The following is a 19128-nucleotide window of genomic DNA, read 5'->3' on the forward strand; positions in this document are numbered from 1 at the left end:
CTTGCACAAAAGTAACACACTTGGGAAGCTGCACACATAGTCAGCGATTGAAACTGACCAGCATGTACCATTGCTTGAATATACCGAGAAGGTGCTGACCCAATGGTTTCATAGTCTTTGGGAAATCAAATATCACTTCCTATGTTTACACCACAGTATCATTAAAAACTCTAATCATAAATTATTTTTCTCAGCTTGTATAAATACATTTTGATTTTACAAAATACGAAACATTTGCACCTCTAAAGGTAGCAGAGCTTACAAAGCTCACATTAACTAAAGTTAGCCACTCTTTGTTGTTTGCCTCAGCTTCTCAGCGTATCCCCACCATTGTTATCATCATCATCTATCCTTTTTACATAGTCTTCAAAACATCCACTCAACCATGCACATCTTCTTATTCCTTTCAACATTAATTTCCATGCATAACTCTGCCTTGTCACCTTCATGGTTCGGGTACACCATATGGATTCACAAGACAACTAGTTTCAAAGGAGGCTCCCAGCATCCTTATATTCATTTTAGAAAATAATTAAAGTTCTCATTAAAACACCATATATATATATATATATGGTATATATATATATATATATATATATATATATATATATATATATATATATATATATATATATATATATATGTATGTATGTATGTATGTATGTATGTATGTATGTATTTCACAAGATCATAATATGTGAAAGGTCAAGATATTTGGTTACAAGTGCTACAGAACTAGAAGTGCTAAAGGAAGAGGTGAAGACAAACTCTATAAGCAGCATGTAAGGCTACATCCTTGTACTGTACTGAAACGATGCAACAATAAAGCTGTGTGTTTTCTAATACTCAACATACAGAGTACAATCTTTTCTAAAGAGTACCGGTTAATCCCACTTGCAAATAAGGTTTTAATTACTTAAAGAACCGTCCTGTTACTTGGTTGTAATCATCTGGTTCTATGATAAGAAGTATAAAAATACTGCATACTATTAAGCTCTTCCTTATAAGTCAAAATAAATCAAGATAATCACAGAAGAAGGTGTTTTTCCTGCACATTTTCACCTTTGACTTTACATTAGTTTATAGTTTCTGCTAGGAAAATCATTTGTGGCTCTGGAGATTGAAGATGATATCTAATTCAGGCAGTTCTTTGTTTACACGACTCTCAGTGATCAACGTGTGCTAGGGAAGCCCAGACCCCCTGCATATGCTGGAGAGTGAGATTTGGCATCTTGCCACATCAAGCAATACCAGAGGCTTGGAGGGTTTTACCCTTTGTTTTGCGCAAAATGGCTTCCTGAGGCTGCAGTTTGTAATAACAACCGTGAGTCCTGTCTGAGCGATATGACATGGCTGCCTGCCTCATCAGCTACTGGTCCCCAGGGACTGTAACAAATGCAGCACTGTAGCAGATTAAAGATAGTTTTACATGAAAACTAGAACTGAGGGGATAAAGAAAAAAGAGGAAGCCTCTTTGAGTATTCATTTTCATATTCCCTCCCTTTACGCTTAATGTCAGTGAAGTAAAACTGTACTTATGTTACTTAAGTCTGGTGGTTGCATTTGTTTCAAGTCGGATGCTTTCATTCAGAGAAAGAAAAAAAGATTTTAGTATTGTTACTGATAAACAAAGTGCTTCCCTACTTATTGTTTTGCTTAAAGGCTACATAAGATTAAGTAAGGTTTGTGAGGAGAAAAGCAAGAGATGTGAGACAGTGTGTAGTAGTTTTATTGCTTATTTGCTGTTTCTTCTCCACTGCAGTCACAAACATCAGATTAAAAGGGAGAGCTGCCTGTCTATCTCAGCTAAAACAGGTGGGGAAAGAAGTCTCAGAGACAAATGTCAAAGCTTTAAATACTCAATTAAATTTCAAATATTATGCAGTAGCTAATATAATTTGTTTTCCTAAGATAATATTACTGAAATACTAATCTCTTATAGTGTACATCTCCATATGATAGTGTTTGTACATCTGGAAACCTAATTATTTTAATTTGAATACATACAATTTAGGTAAAAGTGAAATTTGTCTTGAAATGCATTTCTACTGCGTAAATAACCAGCTGCAGCTTAACAAAGATGAGTGCACACTGTACCCTAGACTCTCAAACGGGTCATTACATTAAACTATCTTTTGTCATTTATACCCAGTCTGTTAGTAAGTGTACTGTATGCACTGGGACTGCTGACACAGAGAGGGAGGTCTAATGGTCTGCAGTATTAGTGGGTTAATTGCCATGTCCAGGTCTCCATTGGATTGTAGGCAGGGCATTTCAGTTTAATTGTGAGCCCACCACGAGTGCACTGTAGAAGTAGTGAGTGTTGGTGACGGTCTTCATCATGTCGACCTTCTTTTCACAGCAGACTCAGTAGTAGATTGCCATCTGCTGGAGTTTTAGCAAAATAACTCCTCATTGATGATAACCAAGTCCAAACAAAGGACAGTCATGCTGCTGACTGATGCAAAAAAAAAAAAAGTATACAAAAGCACTTATACGTTTTACCACCACAATTGGTATTGGCTCATCGGATGCTAGAATATAAAATCCTCTGTACATTGAATGTATTCTGTGCGCAGTGAGGCTGACTGCTGTATACACTAGACGTGCCTGCAATGCTGACAACACACAGTCCCCCCCTTCCTTTATGGACTCCTCCTTTTGGATGCTAATAAGGCTTAAAGTTAGTTAGCTACTTAGACTGACAGCTGTGCTGACACAAGCAGCTGTAGCTGAAGCTGCCTTGTTGACCTCCCATGCTCTGGACCTCTCCACTGTGCAGGTTGTGGTGGCATCCCTTTGGCCATTTTAAATGGAAATATCTAATATGTTTATGTCTCTATTTTGTGTATGTGCTGCATGCAGCTTGCTAAAAGAACACCTTAGCATTAGCTAATATATTAGCATTCCTCTAAGATCTCCAAATATTGACTGCTTGTGGCGCCAAAAAATGCCAACATGGTGGCAAAAACATGCCAAGGTGGCCACCTCCATCGTATGTGCAATCTATGTGTTTTACTTCATTAGGAGAAGTTTACTATTTTGTCACTCCTTTTCTAAAATGAATACATGCAAAGCATTAAAACCCCAGCACTGCCATGTTTGCATATGTGCATTTTTATACTTTTCTCAGTACCTTCCTTCTTCTTTTTCTTCTTTTTCTTGTCCCTGACAGCAGACACTGCGTTGTTCTGTCAATGATTAACGTGTAAAGTAAAGACAACAACATAATGCATGAGTAGATCCCTGTTCTGGCCCTCTTCCTCAGACTGCACAGGCAATTTACATTTTAATGGCTCAAGCTGCTCCATGTCCCCAGCATCAGAGTGAAAGCTCAGCTGAAATCATGGGTGACTGCTTCCAAATGATTTACTGAGAACAGGAAAAAAAGAAAGAAAGAACAAAAAAACAACAGGTTCTTATACACATAAGCACAAAAACACAAAATCTTGACATGGTTATAAATCTTCTGGGTTGAAGCACATGTTTATTTTATTAGATACATTTAACCATCATTCAATCAAAATAGAGGATCATAGTCTAAGAATAATCTGACATGATAGAAAAACCACCAGGAATTGCACAGATAAGATAAGATAAAAAAAGGTCAAACGTAGATTATATTGAGCAGAAATACTTTGTCTTTACTGTGTGAGTGATCAAATATACACAGGGAATTGACTTTTTTTTAGCAGGCATTTCATTTGTTTAACTAGTATATCAAAAAGCCCCAAATATCAGGTAACCCCCTCATGTATTTTAATAGAAATATAGTCTCATTCCCTCTGATAGTTTAGAATAAACAAAATGCTTGTATTTTAGATATAACTGCATTATATTGTTTACTCATTACTATTGTTGCTACTTATTTAAAGTGGGCTCTTCCTATTTTTTTGTTAAACAACATAACCGACTCTTCGTATTGCAGTGCAAGTCAGATCTTTTCATTTGAGGCTGTCAGATCTGCTACTACTGCTACTCTAGTTGTGGTCCTCACAAAAACCCTCTGAGTGCACTCAGAGGGTTTCAGAGGCTGTGCACAGCCATACTCAGCTATTTGAATGCTAATGAGTAAGACGTCATGATCAAAACTGTTCATCTTATTCATTGGTTCTGGGATCCTTTCTGGCATGTCCCATTTAAGAAGAAGTTCACAACCCTTACACATCCCATTGCTTTTCCAGTTAACAATAGAAATAGGATTGATGTTGAGCACGGTGGCAACAACAAAGTGCTTATGTTTATCTTATTGTGTCTATTTTATAAATCATATATATATATATAATTAGTTATTATACATATTTTTCCCTTGGTTGTCCATGCCTCACCTGTGGAGAAGGCCCATGGTCCACTGGTGTAACTGGCAATGTATATATGCATTTCTGCAGTGGTCCTGCGGCATTGGGAGCTGTAAAACCCAAACCTCAATGGAAGAGTGAAGCCCTAGGAACAGCTAATAACCTCAGGCCTCTAGTGGGGTTTGAGGAACACACACACCAGAGATGGGTTGTTTTAATATATACAAATGCTTCATAAGAAGATGTGAAGAGGAAACAAATACACTGTGAGTTATAATTCACTAATATAAGTTGGATGAGAACTACAGCATGCTCATCACAAAGGCTTGTGAGTACCTCATGTGCATGTCTTGTTATCATGCTGCCATCTAGAGGTGCACAAATGCATGGAGACATTTATATGGTGTTGCCTGCAATACAGTATTTTTGCATCGATTTCATTTGAACGCACATGCTTCAGTTGCACAGATAGCTGATAATCTCAGTTCTGGTAATTGCCGACACGTGGCAGCATAAATGCTTATGCTGCAGCTTCTAGTATATGGCCTTATCCCGCTGTAGCTGTGGTGAAAATCAGTGGTTCCACACAATATACATTTTCCATTTGGCCCTTTTTAAAGCTAACATTTTGACTTGTGACATATAATGTTACGTGTCTGCCCTGTTATTATATCAGGTAAGGACTTCTTTATGAGTTTAAAACACAAGTTTAGTCATTAATGAGTCAGTGACAATACTTATGTAACAATTTAATTTATTTTTTTGAGAGGGTTATAGATAGTTAAAGATGAAGCAGTTTCCTGTATGTGGTCACAGCAGCTGTGATACTGAAAGAAAGATTTGTTAGAACAGAAAGGATTTGCACAAAGGAGATGAGATCTATCTACAAAATTGAACACAGGCAGATGCACCACAACATGACCCCAAGTAAACAACCATCTGTTGCACAGGGATTTATTTTGCACACTGCAGGATTTCAATTGTTTTGTAAAGCAGTGACTCAGTGACATGGATCAGGATGTGAGCTGATTACTGTATGCACTCACTAGATTTTGAGGATTGTTGTCCTAGGATGCTAATGATGTGGTGCAACTACACTTTGTAACATACACAAATTAGCTAGCTGATGTTTATCCTTTAAGGCAGACTTTACAGTGTGATAGGAGAAGAGCGGTATGCATAGCTAATGGTTCCTGAATGAAAACATGTATTTGAGAAATCCTCTGAGGCCGTATGCAGTCAGAACTACACAAATGCTCATAGTAATATATCCAGGATCATTTCTTAAATCCCTTAATCATGAACATTAAGATAGAAATGAATCATAAGTGAAAGTAAATGAATCTTGAATGAATCTTTCATGTACCTGTTATTTTCACATGTGATGACTCAGGTTATAGTCAGTCGTGAGGCACTCATATTGGACAGGCAGTCTATTTACAGATAGCAGACTCATACAAAGTGAAGCAAGTAATAATGGCAATTATTTTTTTCAAAGTCTGTTGGGTGGATGGGGCCTTTGTATCCAACAGAGCTGAACAATCAAAGCCAGATTTCCTCCAATCTCTAATTGCCACTGACTCGAGGCGATAAAAAGGACTCGAAAACATTCAATCACTGACAGTCATCAACAATTTACTTTAGAAAAATATCACCATGATGTCCCACAGATTAACTGATTTGACTGTGGAGAGAAAGACATATTTACAGTAATACACAAAATAGGTAAAATGGGGAGGAAAAAAGAAAAAAAAAGAATATTGGAGTAAAAGATGACTAGTGCAGAGATGGTCCAAAGAAATTGAGTAATTCTTACTTGTGCTCTAAATGGAACACTCTTAACCTTTTTCATTCATCCTGTACAGATCAGACAAGGCAATCTGCTTAAAAATAATAATAATAATTTTAAAAAAACCCAGGAAATTATTGAGGGTGGTACAGCTTGTGAAGTGCATATATGCTCCTCCTTATAATACAGCTGTTAATTATTACAGCAAATCTCTTTTCTAATAGATGTTATTACCATTCTGATTCAATGTTGTCAAAATGAGCAGTGCGAGCTTAGATGAAAGCAAGTAGTTAGATGATGTATAAAGTGTTGGTGATCAGTCCTGGACATTTTATTAAACTGAACATAAGAAAATACAGGCTGCAATGGCAATGATACAGTAAAAAAAAAAAAAAAGCCTATGAAATGTTTGTTAGGTGGGCAGCTATGGATTGCCACTACATGTTTTTTTTTTTTTCAAATACCACTGCTAAAGCTTTTACCAAAAAAAAAAAAAAAGTCTATCATCAGCTTATGGTCATTTTAACTTTTCTTCTGATGAAAGTGAGTAAACAATTGTCACTTATAAACAGTAAAGCAGGGTGCTGATAAAGACAATACTAAAAAGAAGTTTGACAAGTCTGCATATGACATACATAGATGTTATAGCCACACATAAAATTGTTGTTCAATAACAGCACAACATTGTGAACTTCACTGAAATGCAGTGATAGACAAAGCATCTTCAAGGGGATATTTCTTTTTTATTAAGTAGCCTATAGGGATGGGTATTGATAAGATTTTAACGATTCCGATTCCATTTTCGATTCTGTTTAACGATTCGATTCCTTATCGATTCTCTTATCGATTCTTATTTTTAAAAAAGGAGAACACTAAGGTCGATTAGCTTAGAACTTTGTTTTATATCTTCTCTTTGAACAAGATAGAAATTTAGGAGTAACATGGCCTTACAAACCCAACAGTGGGATCTTAAGAGATCCACAGCCTACGGCTCTTCAATGGGGTGTCACAGGGTCCCCAGGAAAAAAAACGTATATGTAAAATAATAAAATAAATATTCTCCTGTAGCAATAACAAAGTTTAACATAAATTATTCTGTAGCAATTACACAAGAATATCCAGTAATGTCCCTGCCTACAATTAAACACATTCACTTACCAAAGTGAAATCGGGGGCATCTGCTGTGGCAAATGGGTGCAAGCCTTTGACCACAAACTTAGACACTGCTGGGTGACATTCGTCTATCCTGGCCTGAAAGGAGACGCTACCGGTAGACTGCAGCGAGAACTGCCAGCATCTGAGCCAGCCAGACTCTGTCTCTCTCATCATGGTTATCTAAATGCAACGCACAGTAATAGCAGGTTTTGTAATAAGGTAAATCGCGCTAACATAATATGCAATGCTAATTGATTAGTTACCTGCAGTATTAACGGGAGAGGACGTGGAAACGCTACCGCTGCTGCTGGGTTGAGCTTCGCTAGTCCGGAGCGGATCAAAAACACGACATTCGTTGAAAGCAATCGCGTGTTTTTTGAGCAAATGCTTTTGCATATTCGTAGTGTTTCCTCCCTTTGATGAAATCTCTACTTTGCAAGTATTGCACGTTGCCCTGTTGTCATCCTTTCTCATAAAGTGTAACCAAACTTTTGAGCGTTTGTGCCGCTCAGGCGCCGTGTTTCCTACTGGGTAAAAGACGCTACTCAACGTGATGACGTCATTCGGGGCGACTGGAATCGATAAGGGAATCGTTTTTAAAAGTGGCAAACGATTCCAAGGAATTGAAACAGTGGGAACCGGTTCTCAACAAGAACCGGTTTTCGATACCCATCCCTAGTAGCCTATCTGTTATCCATTATTTAGGTATAGACAAACATGATTTAGCATTTCATTCTCAATATGTTACATATTTCATGACAGACCGACAATGTCTTTCCAAATTCTCACCAACCAGTGGTTCTTAAGAGAAAAAAAAATCTTCAGACAAAAAGTGAGTAAGTGGCAGGATCGAGATAAAGTCAAAAACAGATCGTTGAACGGTCGGGGTACTGGAGTAAGATGAGATCTCAGAATCAGAAGGAGACCTCACCTCATAGTTGTTCTGCAGTACAGCCAAACTGGACATAATGACAGGATTTAGTATCTAGAATGAGTCTGCCAGTGCTGAAGGAGCAAAGAAGAGAGAATAGAGTCATAGAATTACTATTGTCACAACAGCCTATGCATATATTATGTACTTTGTGTACCTTTTGACTTATGAATCAGCTGGTAACTATACCCTCAAGAAGACTGAGAATATGTATAAAAACTAAATATCTATTTTAAATAAAAATAGCCATTTATGTAATTCTAGGTTCTTCTCACTACAAAGGTTAAAGTACACTTTATAGGTATATGCTAGTTTAAGGCTAATTAACGTCACAGCACAAGTTCATTTGCTAGATTTCATTTGCTAGATTTTACAGCAAACTGTACCTTTATACACACACGGGGACTGCAGCATATAGCATGATAAACATACAACTATATCATTTCCAAAAGAAATTGTGATGCTGTGTAAAATGTAAATCAAAACAAAACAGAGTGATTTCCAAATAATTTTAAAAGCCATATTTAAATGAAACCTGTACAGAGGCAACATGTAAAGTGTTGAAAATTAAAGGCCTCCTTTGTACTGTGGTGTTAGATTTGTAGATGCAGTAACAATAATGGCTTTTGAAAGTGTTCCTGAACGTGTGAATGGATTTCTGCTACAGAACCATTTTAAAGCAATGCTTTCTGGGTGGTTGACAATAGCATGATGTTATTATGCAGTATTGGAAATACATGTTGGTAAATTACATTTAAATGTTCTTTATCTATACTGTCTCTCACATTGAAGCATTTCTTAATCTCGCTAAAACACTCTTTTAAAAAAAAGAATTTAATTTGTTTTTGTATTTAGTCTACTGTTGCCCCCAAATCAGCGTTACACAGCACCACAACTTTTAGGGAAAAGTTGGGTAAAAGTTACCACTATGAGCTCTAACATAGCACTCTCACTTCTCTGAGAGGATAGAATGGAAATCCAGGATGCAAATGAGATGTGACATCAGAGTAAAGTGAGGAAAAATGTTCCTATCTCACAGCTCAGACCACTAGCTCTCAGTGATGAGTGACATGATGACGAAAGGTGTGAGGGCGCCCTCTGCTGGTGAGACATGAGATGACGATGGGATGACATCCGGATGGGAAAAGATCAGGACAGCACGCTGGTGTTCTGTGAATCCACGTCTTGCATGCTCATGACATCTGTACTTACTCCACTCTCATATATGGGGTTGTCGAAAGCAGACTCTTCTGTCATGTTGTCATACGGTGGCGAGGACATTGGCATTCTGATAGACTTTCCCTGGAGTCTGAGCAAAGAGTACAGAAACAGGAAACATCATGTAAAGCCTTTATTACAAGGGAAACGCATAAAATTTTGAGTCATTACTTACTTTGCAAAGTAGATGTAAATCCCAAGGACAATCACCAAGATGACTGCAGTTGGAATAAATACTGCAAGGGCAATGTTGGTTCCTTCTGTGCCATAATTTGTATTAACAACTTGAAGAAGAAAAAAAAAAGGACATAACATGTAATTACCCCTGTGAATGATTGTCAACAAATAAATATCAATCAATTCTGCAAGGTACTGAAATATGACTTACCATCTAGTCTGCGTTCATTTACATAATGTGTCGAGGACGCTACCAAGAAATAATTGCAGTTTAATGAGTATGTAGACCATATTTATGCAATGTGAATCACAGTGCATGCTTTATTTTTATGGCCAAAAGAATCAAAAGAACCTGCATTTGTAAACAGCACTTAAAACTGTTGAGATTCTGCTTTACTTTTTGTATATTTTGACTGTATTTAAAAGCTTGTTACGTGGTTTACCTCTGCAGGCAGGAGGAGTGCTATTCCACTGTGACGGGTGTCCAGGAACACAGTATATGGTGGCATAACCCTGCAGCTCATAGCCGGGGTGGCAGGAGAAAGTCAGCATCTCTCCTGCTTGATAAAAAGCCTTTTCAGAGCTCTGCATGCTGGTGGAAGCTGCACCGGGATTCCTGCATGGCTCATACTTTTCAGCTGAGGAGCAGTACAATATATTTGATTAGGACTATTATTATTTTCATGCACCTTTGTACAGTAAAAACAGTGACACATTGTAATTTTTGCCTTTTACTCATAATTGCTTAGCTGCACATCGCTGACAGTGTGGGCGTGCATAATTGCATGTCTGCGAATCTATGCTATTCTGACTGAGGGAACTTACGGACACATTTGGGCAGTCTCTCGTTCCACTTGGGCATAGCTGAATCACGGTTGTAGCAGGTTAGAAGGCTGGAGCCTGACAGGATGTAGCCTTTGTTACAGATGAACTGTACAGTCGATCCAACAGCAAAGCGACTGCCTGTGATCACTTTACGACTGTGCTGCACATTCCCGGGGTCCTGGCATGTCATCACTGGTGCAACACCAAAAACAAGTGATGATAATTAGTTATTACTGCCACCGGTGCTGGTACAGGAGTGATAAAAAGTATAATTAACAAGGAAAAATATTCAATTTGATATTGTTTTGATTTTTTTTTCTTGGGTAACTGGAAAAACCTTTAAAAAATTATGAGGGGCAATTACATATATGCACATTACATTGAATTTGTTGTGCAAAGGAAGTGCACCGGCTGCACTAAATATTGTTCCCTAAATGTCATATTGTTAACTATTTGCCACATGACAATGCATCCTCATGTTATGTATTAAAGTTGAAGTCACAGAATAACACAGTTACATCAAACTAACTAATTAACCAGGTATTATGGTAACAAGACTATAATTAGCCATGTTATCATAATATTTAAGCAAAAAGGTCTGAGACTTGGACCAATGATGGCGTATTCTAACTCCCAAGGTGGACTAAAGAGAAACTACAAAGTTTTATATGCTTCCTCTCACCTTCCTCGCATTTTGGCACATCACCGCTCCAACTGAGATCCCACTGACACATGAGGATCTCAGAGCCAACCAGTGTGTATCCTGGGTAGCACTGGTAGGTGACCACAGTGCCGTGTATGAGATCAGGATGCGACATGCTCTTCCAGCCGTTGGTGATCTCCGGCAGCTCTGAGCAGGTGTCATTCCTTGGCACCTCTGTTGGCGTTGGCGCCATTGGTGTCATGCAGCGCAGATATGGGAGGGAAGAGACAGGTTGTTAAAAAAGGATTTGCAAAGATTGTGAGGACAATGTGTTACTGAGGATATATAAATATTCTCCTAATAATCCATTTTCTTGTATAACAAACATTTTTTTTATTGTTTAGAGCAGATCTAGATCTAAAAGGAATAATGAGGATCCTCAAGGAAAACGCCGAGCATTAATATGCAACCCCCACTGCAGGGAATAAATACGACTGCAGATTTTTTGCTTTCTTTGTGCTCTAAACAGAAACTGTTTGGGAAGAAAATTGTGATGTTTCCTAGGAGGAGCGCAGCATGTGGTTTGGCACCAGTCAATCTGTGCCTCCCTAACTGCAGCATACATGGCGGGGAACACAAAGAGTTAGGTAAAACCAGCTGATGTTGAAGTGAACACTTTTATTATGTTTCGTGTTTGTTGTTATTTAATCCTGTGCACCTGGGATAAGCCAGAAGACAGATAGACAAAGGCACAGCAAGAGTGGGGAACAAAGAGACAGGGGAACAAATACACCTTTCTTTTTTTTCCTGTTCCCTAAATGATGATGTGTTAGGTTCCAGATATGAGTAACATTTTACATTCCACATTTGTTTCCATTTGTGGTCCCTTGCTTGTGGTACTTTTACAGTAAAAAGTATACAATATATGTAATCCCAAGAAAATTAGAAGAATGTATGCCTTATATTAAAAGCATGTAATATTAGTGTTTTGGTTTTTTTTAAGAGGGAATGAAACTAAACCACCGTCTTACCAAAGAAGTGAACTACAAAGCCATTGTTGTAGCCGTAGATGTTAGTGGCAGGATCAGACTGAAACTGAATAGTGACATCAGCCATGGAGGTATAGAGCTTGAAATGTGGTCGCGTGCCACTGTATTGGCCCAGGATGTTGGCAGTCAGGTCATCACCATCATAGAAGGTCAGCAGGTCATTCTTCCCCAAATGGAGACTAGGATTGACATCACAAAAAAAAGGAGTTACTTTTTGTTTGTTTTCCCCTTAGTAACTTTGCAGATTCAGACAGAGTTCCCTGGCTCTGAGGTGTATTTGCTGAGTGATAGGTTTGTAGCATAAACCTATTCGCTGGAACGTTCAAGACAATTTACTACACAGCAAAAGCAAGACACAAGTAGGCAAAGTTCTTTGTGTTACTCATGCATGCGTGAGGCCTGCCTGGAGCCAAGTGTCGTTCCACCCACTTGACCTCTGTCAGACTCTCAGCCAGGTTCCCTGTAACACTCCTTTTATTGTGGTTATATGAATATGCATAGGTTCATACACACAAAGAGTACCTTGCCTGTGCGTTGTGTAAGTATGTGTGTGTGTGTGTGTGGGGGGGGGGGGGGTCAGAGTGTGACCCCATAGACAACTTCCCTAAACCTGCTGGCCTGGAAGTCCAGCAGTTCATCTAAACAAAAGGCACTTAGACTAAAACTGACATAGCTATGTTTATCCTACCATAAAACAATAAAACAAGGTACGACCTCTCCCATGCTCCCAGGGTGTGGGTGTGAATGCCAGAGCACTCTGGAATGCACAGGAAGTCTTTGCAGACTCCTAAGGATCACACATCCTATCACTACACAATCGATTATACACCTCTAAGCATATATGGTTAAATATTTCTAAGCATAAATGACAATCAACAATATAAACCTGACACTGAGTGTTGTGCACAGAGCTTCAGTTGGTAAATGTGTTCTGTCTCCCTTTACGCTGATGAAAGCACAAGCTGATGATACTAGACAGTGTCAGCAGTACTTGGAAAATTGCAATTTTGTTTATATTAGATGCATCTGATGCAATGTAAACATTAAATTATTCATGATTCATGTCTGTCTGACGCCCCCCAACACCCCACCCCGCATCCCATGAATATATACTGATGTGCATATATGGGTATTTGAGCATATCATCAAAATAATCCAAAGGAATTACTTTTTGAATAGTCCTACCGGCCTTTTACAAAAAGCTGCCATACAAGCAAAAACTGAATTATAGAAGAACTACAGAAACAGGTGTGTTTGTGATGTTAATGTGTGATTGAGTATACGGTAGTCAAGTCACAGTTTGGCGGATTTTTCGCTGTTACTGATTAACATAAAAATGCATTAACCTTTTTCCATTTGGAAAATTCATATGTCTTTGTAATCACATCAGCATCAATCAGACACAGAGTATGAAGAATACTGGGGGGAAGAAATGTAGTCATATAAGCTGTAGAGGACAAGAAAATGGTTGCTCTTACCCGTGACTAAATTTGGTGTCGAAATAGCAGTGCAGCTAGTTTTTACGACTTAACTTGATTGTGTTAATAATCACTGAACTGTACCATTTAAAAATTAAGAATAAAAATAGCACAATGCCTTCAATCACATGCTTCATGGGAGCCCAGCAGTGGTGTCTTTACAGCCGTCTCCAATGCAAACTGCACATCACTGTTTACTGTGCCAGATCAAGTGACAAAACAAGGGCACAAAGTGTGGTGAGAAAACAGTGCTCAGAGTACAAGTTTCAAATTACTATGCCTCAAAAATGTGCAGTTTCTGTAGCTGCTGTATGTAATTTCGGCTTGTTCTTAAATGGTGTGTCTTTGTCTTTTCTACATGTATTTGTCTGAGCAATAGATTTACAGTAACACTGTAGAGATATCCATATTGTTAAGATATCCAATTCTGAGTCAAGCTCATCTATAAGAAAAGCGACTGTTGTGTAACAACTGTCCGAACACAAATGAGTAAGAATATGTTACAAATAAATAATAATAATAAGCTCTGAGATAATATGCTATTCTCAAATGTTTAAAAAAAATCTCATTAATGAGCTGATTATTAATACTGACAAAAAAACTTTCAAGCAAACATATGCCAACACTCTAAAAAAATAAATAAAAAATATCTCAGCAGCACAATGCTGCGTATAAAGAGCACAGATGTGTAATAAATATTTAATGTTAAAAGATGAATGAAAACTAAAGTAATAAATTACAGCTTTTATAGCATTTTTGTGCTACTTTATGTTTGTGAATGTTTCAAGTATCTCATGATCAACCAGATTTGATATATGTGACTGACGCACACATGAGCCATTGAAACGACATGACAGGATTTTTTTAAATCGCATGCTGAGGACAGACAAAATGCAACTACCAGCTGACTTGCTGTTATGATCCCCAAATTTGCTTACTGTATCTTTTAGCTTCTGGATTATGTTCTTGATTGAGTTTTTGGCTCCAGTTTTGCATTATTTTATATGATGACCTCAGTTTTATGATATTACTGAGTCATAGTTTTGTGGTCACTATAGTGGTCCTTAAGATTTGAAGCAAAAACATATACTGTGATTGTGCTCACCTTTGTTCAAATTCAAATTATATCACCCAAATTAAATACTGTTTTATCCAATAAATTACTTGAAATTGTCAAACATGCCAACACTGTCACTAAAACCTGCTGTAAATATTGCCACTGCCTGCTATTAGCCTGATATCAGTCTGTAACTGAATGCTATCTGTTTCTGATAATAAAGCAATTAAATGATGAATTGTCAAAAATCGCATACCTGTTGCTGTTTACATAAACAGAAATCCACATTTGCACCTATTCAACCATGTGTTGTTCTATAGGAATATAAATCAAATGTAACCGGCTGGCAGGCAGTTGAGTCGAGTCCTATCTTGTTGGTAACCAGTTTGCATTTATAAATTAGTTGCGAACTAATTTATAGTTGCAAACTGTTGACAATCTCTCTGAGAGTGATTGAAGTTAGTCCAAGTCAGACTATGATGTTTGCAGAAAGGTTGCCTCCTATCTGTGCAACTGCCTTGTGATCTTAAGTTGTCATGATGTGCAACACTCAAGTTCTGGGCAGACATTCAGTCACCACAAGCTGCAGTAGGTTGGAGAATGTTTAAAAAATTCAATGCACTCACCAAGGAGCCGAGGATTTTATGTAGATGGAATAAGGTTGGTGTTTAATTTTCATTCGTCTGACTGAGCTATTAGCTTTCTTACCTTGCTCTGTATTAGGAGCAAACTTTGTCAAGTATGTCCAGTGTTTGATGGTAATTTGGCTGAGCCGATTTAATGTAAGTTTGCTCAGCTAATGTTATCTCAAGATGGTGGTGCATTTGATGAGCCATCTTGTTCATAGTATCCCCAGAGGTTTTTTTTTAATCAATATTTAATAAAATACCAATATTTGGTGTCCCTGTATAGATATAATTTTGCCACACAAAATACTGCAATTTTATGTTGTATCAATTTTTTCCCCCAGCCCTATTATATTCTTTATATACAGTCCTTATGCATAGTCCTGTCTCCACTTTGGTTTGTCAGAGCATCTGTTGCTCCTTTTCGATGTTCAGACCCAGTTTATACTCTTATTACCATCGTCGTGGTGATTGTTTTTGGATATATGTTTTGTTCCCTTTTGGAATATGTTTGGCCATTTTCAAAACAGCCAAATAAAAAGGGTTGATCTTTGCTTATTTTTGGCTTGCCCGAGTTAACATTGGGGTCCTGTCCACATCCTCACTGACAATTTCAGCTTTTTTGGGACAAACACTGTAATAGGAGATAAGGCCATGTTATCTGTGATTGACGGCGTTTCATAATAAAGGGAAACAAATGACCTCTCTTCTACTCTGTCTTTTACCCAGAACCTCCCCACAGAATTCCTCTGAGAGCAAACAAACTGCTGTTAAAATCAGACTAGGAATAAATCTTGAATATTTTATGTTGACTAACAGTATAAACAAAAAGCAGATCTAATTAGCCCCACGAGGTTTGCTTCTGTGAAAAATAATGCAAAATAAAATTTTAACACAATATGGCCAGAATGATGGGTAGATCTTTTTTTTTTTTTTTTGAAGAAATCTGGACAGGATTTTCCTCCTGGACACAAATAATGAATGTGGGCTGCATGACTTTGGGTGGCAATGTACTCCCTCTGGTTAGCTGGAACACTATGAGGGCAATTTACACCTCCGTGTTCTCTGACAATCGACCACTGTGGATTGAAGTGACAGGAATGACAAAGCCAATTTTCACTTCCAAATCTCCATGATAATACTCTATGGAAATACAGACCTGGTGCCTTCTATGAGGGCATCTACAGGATAGGCAAATAACTTTTTTGACCTTAAACTTCCTTCTTTCTCATAAATCTATTTGAGGAATACCATGAATTCTGCATACACTGCATGGAATCTTCATTTCTGTTTGAGCTCTTCTTCACCTTTGGGTCATAAAAGCTATCAGTCTTCTCTGCTCTCATGGATTTCCTCCCAGAGTGATGTAGATCTGTCATTTGGTATTAATACTGTGTGATTACATCCGGTTTCTGCATTCTCATCACAAATATATACCAACACCCACTGATCCCTTTTGCCACATACTATAAAATGTTGCCAATGTACTGGCTGTTCTTTGTCTCTTGTTTTTTTTTTTAATGAAGCTAGTTTCTAATTTTACTACTTTCACTGTGATTGATTTTCCTGTTTTTTCCTACTACGGTGGTTTATCAGCACCACAGCCCATATTCTTTGACACTAATGATGTATAGTGAGCTCCATCTCAGCCGTGTTGATCTTTGCCCCCTTTGTGCAAACCAGTGCATCTGAGAAATCTTTCCTCACAGTTTTGGCAGTGATTTGGTCTTTAAAGTGTTTTAATCAAAATATATTTATCAGTGCCATAGCTGACGTTCTGATAAACAATTAGGTGCACAACTTTGCCTTTCAGCGTCATTAGGTCCCCTCGAGATCTTAGATATCATGTTCAACACTGTTGTAATATCCAAAAACAATCAGTATTGTAGTGGGCACCATCAGCGGATAACTTTTCCACTTGATGCACTGAAACCACTCACGTCTGGCTTCCTAAATAGCCCCCTCAGTCACGCTAGCTCGTCAAGAACCTTGCGGTCAACCTTGGTTTTAAATTGCCCTACTGACCTCATCTGTTCTCTAACCTTTCTACCTGAAGTTTATTAAAAAATCCCAGTGACACCACAGAAGACTGCCAAACGCAAGATGCCTCCAGTCCAAACATCCACAGCACAGTAAGTCACTGCAGGCTACTCGGCCACACACCGCACCAATCTGGCAGTCACTGCACCCAAATGTCATCCCACATGGCTCCTTTCTTAAAAGATGGCCCCCAAGTCATGAAAAGCCAGTCCTGTCCTGGTTTGAAAACTGGTAACTAATCTTAGAAATATGTTGTCCCTGAGTCATTTGCTCTGTATCCATGATTTCATAATTCTTTTCAATTTTCGAAAGATATTGTGTTTCTGGGAATACAGCAACAACATCTGAGATCTCTGTTGGTAAACAACAGTCACGAACTACTACTGGCCACAAACAAAGACGGGTGAGAATGCAAGACAGACTTAAAAAAGATTATTTATTTGACTAAATTTAGTCAGATCTTACTTGACTGAACATTTCCCTCACCAACTTGGCACAGGCATTTGCAAAGTTCCAAGGTCTGCTTGAAAAACAATTTCTGAAAACTCCTCTGCATACCAATGCCACCGGCTCAGTTCTGCAGATGAGGGAATGACAGTTGTTTTCTACAAGCCTGTAGGCATTCTGTCACCTTCACTGACCAGTCAAGTTTAAAGAACACAGCAAATCTCTATTAACTCTAACAGAATGGAAATAGCTCACGGTACCATACTTTCAAAAGCAACCTTCTAACATCTTTTTCATACATATTTGACATTTAAATTGTTCTGCTCAGTTCAAATAACATAAAAAATAGGCACCTACATAATCACAGCATAAGCTGACGTCCAGGTTGCATGTCATGTATAGAGTCACCACAAGAGGACTCTAAAAACCAGTAAGTTCAAGCTGCAAAGTCTCCAGTCCTGCTCACTAAACTGAAACATTAGCACTGTTAAAGAGACTTTGTGATCATTTTGTCTGGTGAAACACACTTCCAGATACAATACGCTCAATGCTAAAGCACACGCGGACCACTTACCTAGCTATATTCCACAGGTGGGGATATCAGCTGTAACCCCTTGTGTCTGGCTCTTGCTGGAGCCATGCTCCATGCTAATTAGCAAGGAGTCGGCCCTCCTGTTTGGCCTAAATTAATTAATCAGTCCTCATTATGCACATTGCTCCTCTGTAATTGCCAGCACTGGCACAGTGATGAATGATAACACAGAAAACATTCTCATTACTGCAGAAAAGTGTGTGCCCACCCTTATAATGAGACGACTCTTATCCACAAGAGCCTTTTGTCACTTTAACATGCTAAACGCATGCACACAAACACACGTTGATGCAAATTACATGTTGGCCGAGCCTAAAGGAATGCTTTTTCTCAAGCAGAGTGGACCAGACTTGAAGGTAATGGTGGGGTCCGCAGGGATCAGACAAGCTGTGGGTTTCAAGTGCCAGGAAAGCTACACATGACCAACCCTGAGATAAACTAAAGCCGGCCACACCACCATTAATTTACAGTGAACAGTCTCATGTGGCCAGGATTAAAAGAAATTTGAGCATGGTGCAATTTAAAAAGAGGGCACTGAATGAAAATCTGTTTACCTCTAATCAAACTTGTTTACTTCTGCGTGATAAAAAAAATAAAAAATCCTCTCTGATCTTTATTTTATTACCCTAGGTGCACTGGTTGACTTTTAATAACAGAGATTAATCACTGGGTCTTAATCTCTATCTAAAGATCACAGTGGCATGCAGGGTCACATAAAGCTCAGTGCTGTGTTCAGACATTGTTTTGTATTGGTCTCCTCTAATGCTTTTATTCCCTTTTGATCTGCGGCTCATATTTGAGTG

At 38.3% G+C, this 19128-nt stretch overlaps 1 protein-coding gene across 3 annotated transcripts in view; it reads right to left on the reverse strand.

Annotated features, from left to right (window-relative positions):
* Positions 1-5916: 5916 nt before the first annotated feature.
* The window catches only part of LOC309715679 (seizure protein 6 homolog), a 95208-nt gene continuing 81996 nt past the window's right edge, over positions 5917-19128 (reverse strand). The window contains exons 10-17 of one of the 3 annotated variants that reach the window (XR_014279267.1): positions 12068-12264; positions 11076-11270; positions 10394-10585; positions 10012-10206; positions 9780-9818; positions 9567-9675; positions 7506-9482; positions 5917-7422 (exon numbers count right to left, since the gene is read on the reverse strand). Coding sequence is in view for 2 of the 3 variants with exons in the window: in XM_082548985.1 (XP_082405111.1) it covers positions 9323-9482; positions 9567-9675; positions 9780-9818; positions 10012-10206; positions 10394-10585; positions 11076-11270; positions 12068-12264 (1087 nt within the window). In the remaining variant the exon portion in view is untranslated. Of the gene's footprint in view, positions 9483-9566; positions 9676-9779; positions 9819-10011; positions 10207-10393; positions 10586-11075; positions 11271-12067; positions 12265-19128 lie in introns of all 3 variants that reach the window. The other 2 variants (XM_082548986.1, XM_082548985.1) reach the window with 2 other exon arrangements.

Source organism: Aulonocara stuartgranti (genome assembly GCF_965226115.1).
Source record: "Aulonocara stuartgranti genome assembly, chromosome: 10".
NCBI lineage: Eukaryota > Metazoa > Chordata > Actinopteri > Cichliformes > Cichlidae > Aulonocara > Aulonocara stuartgranti.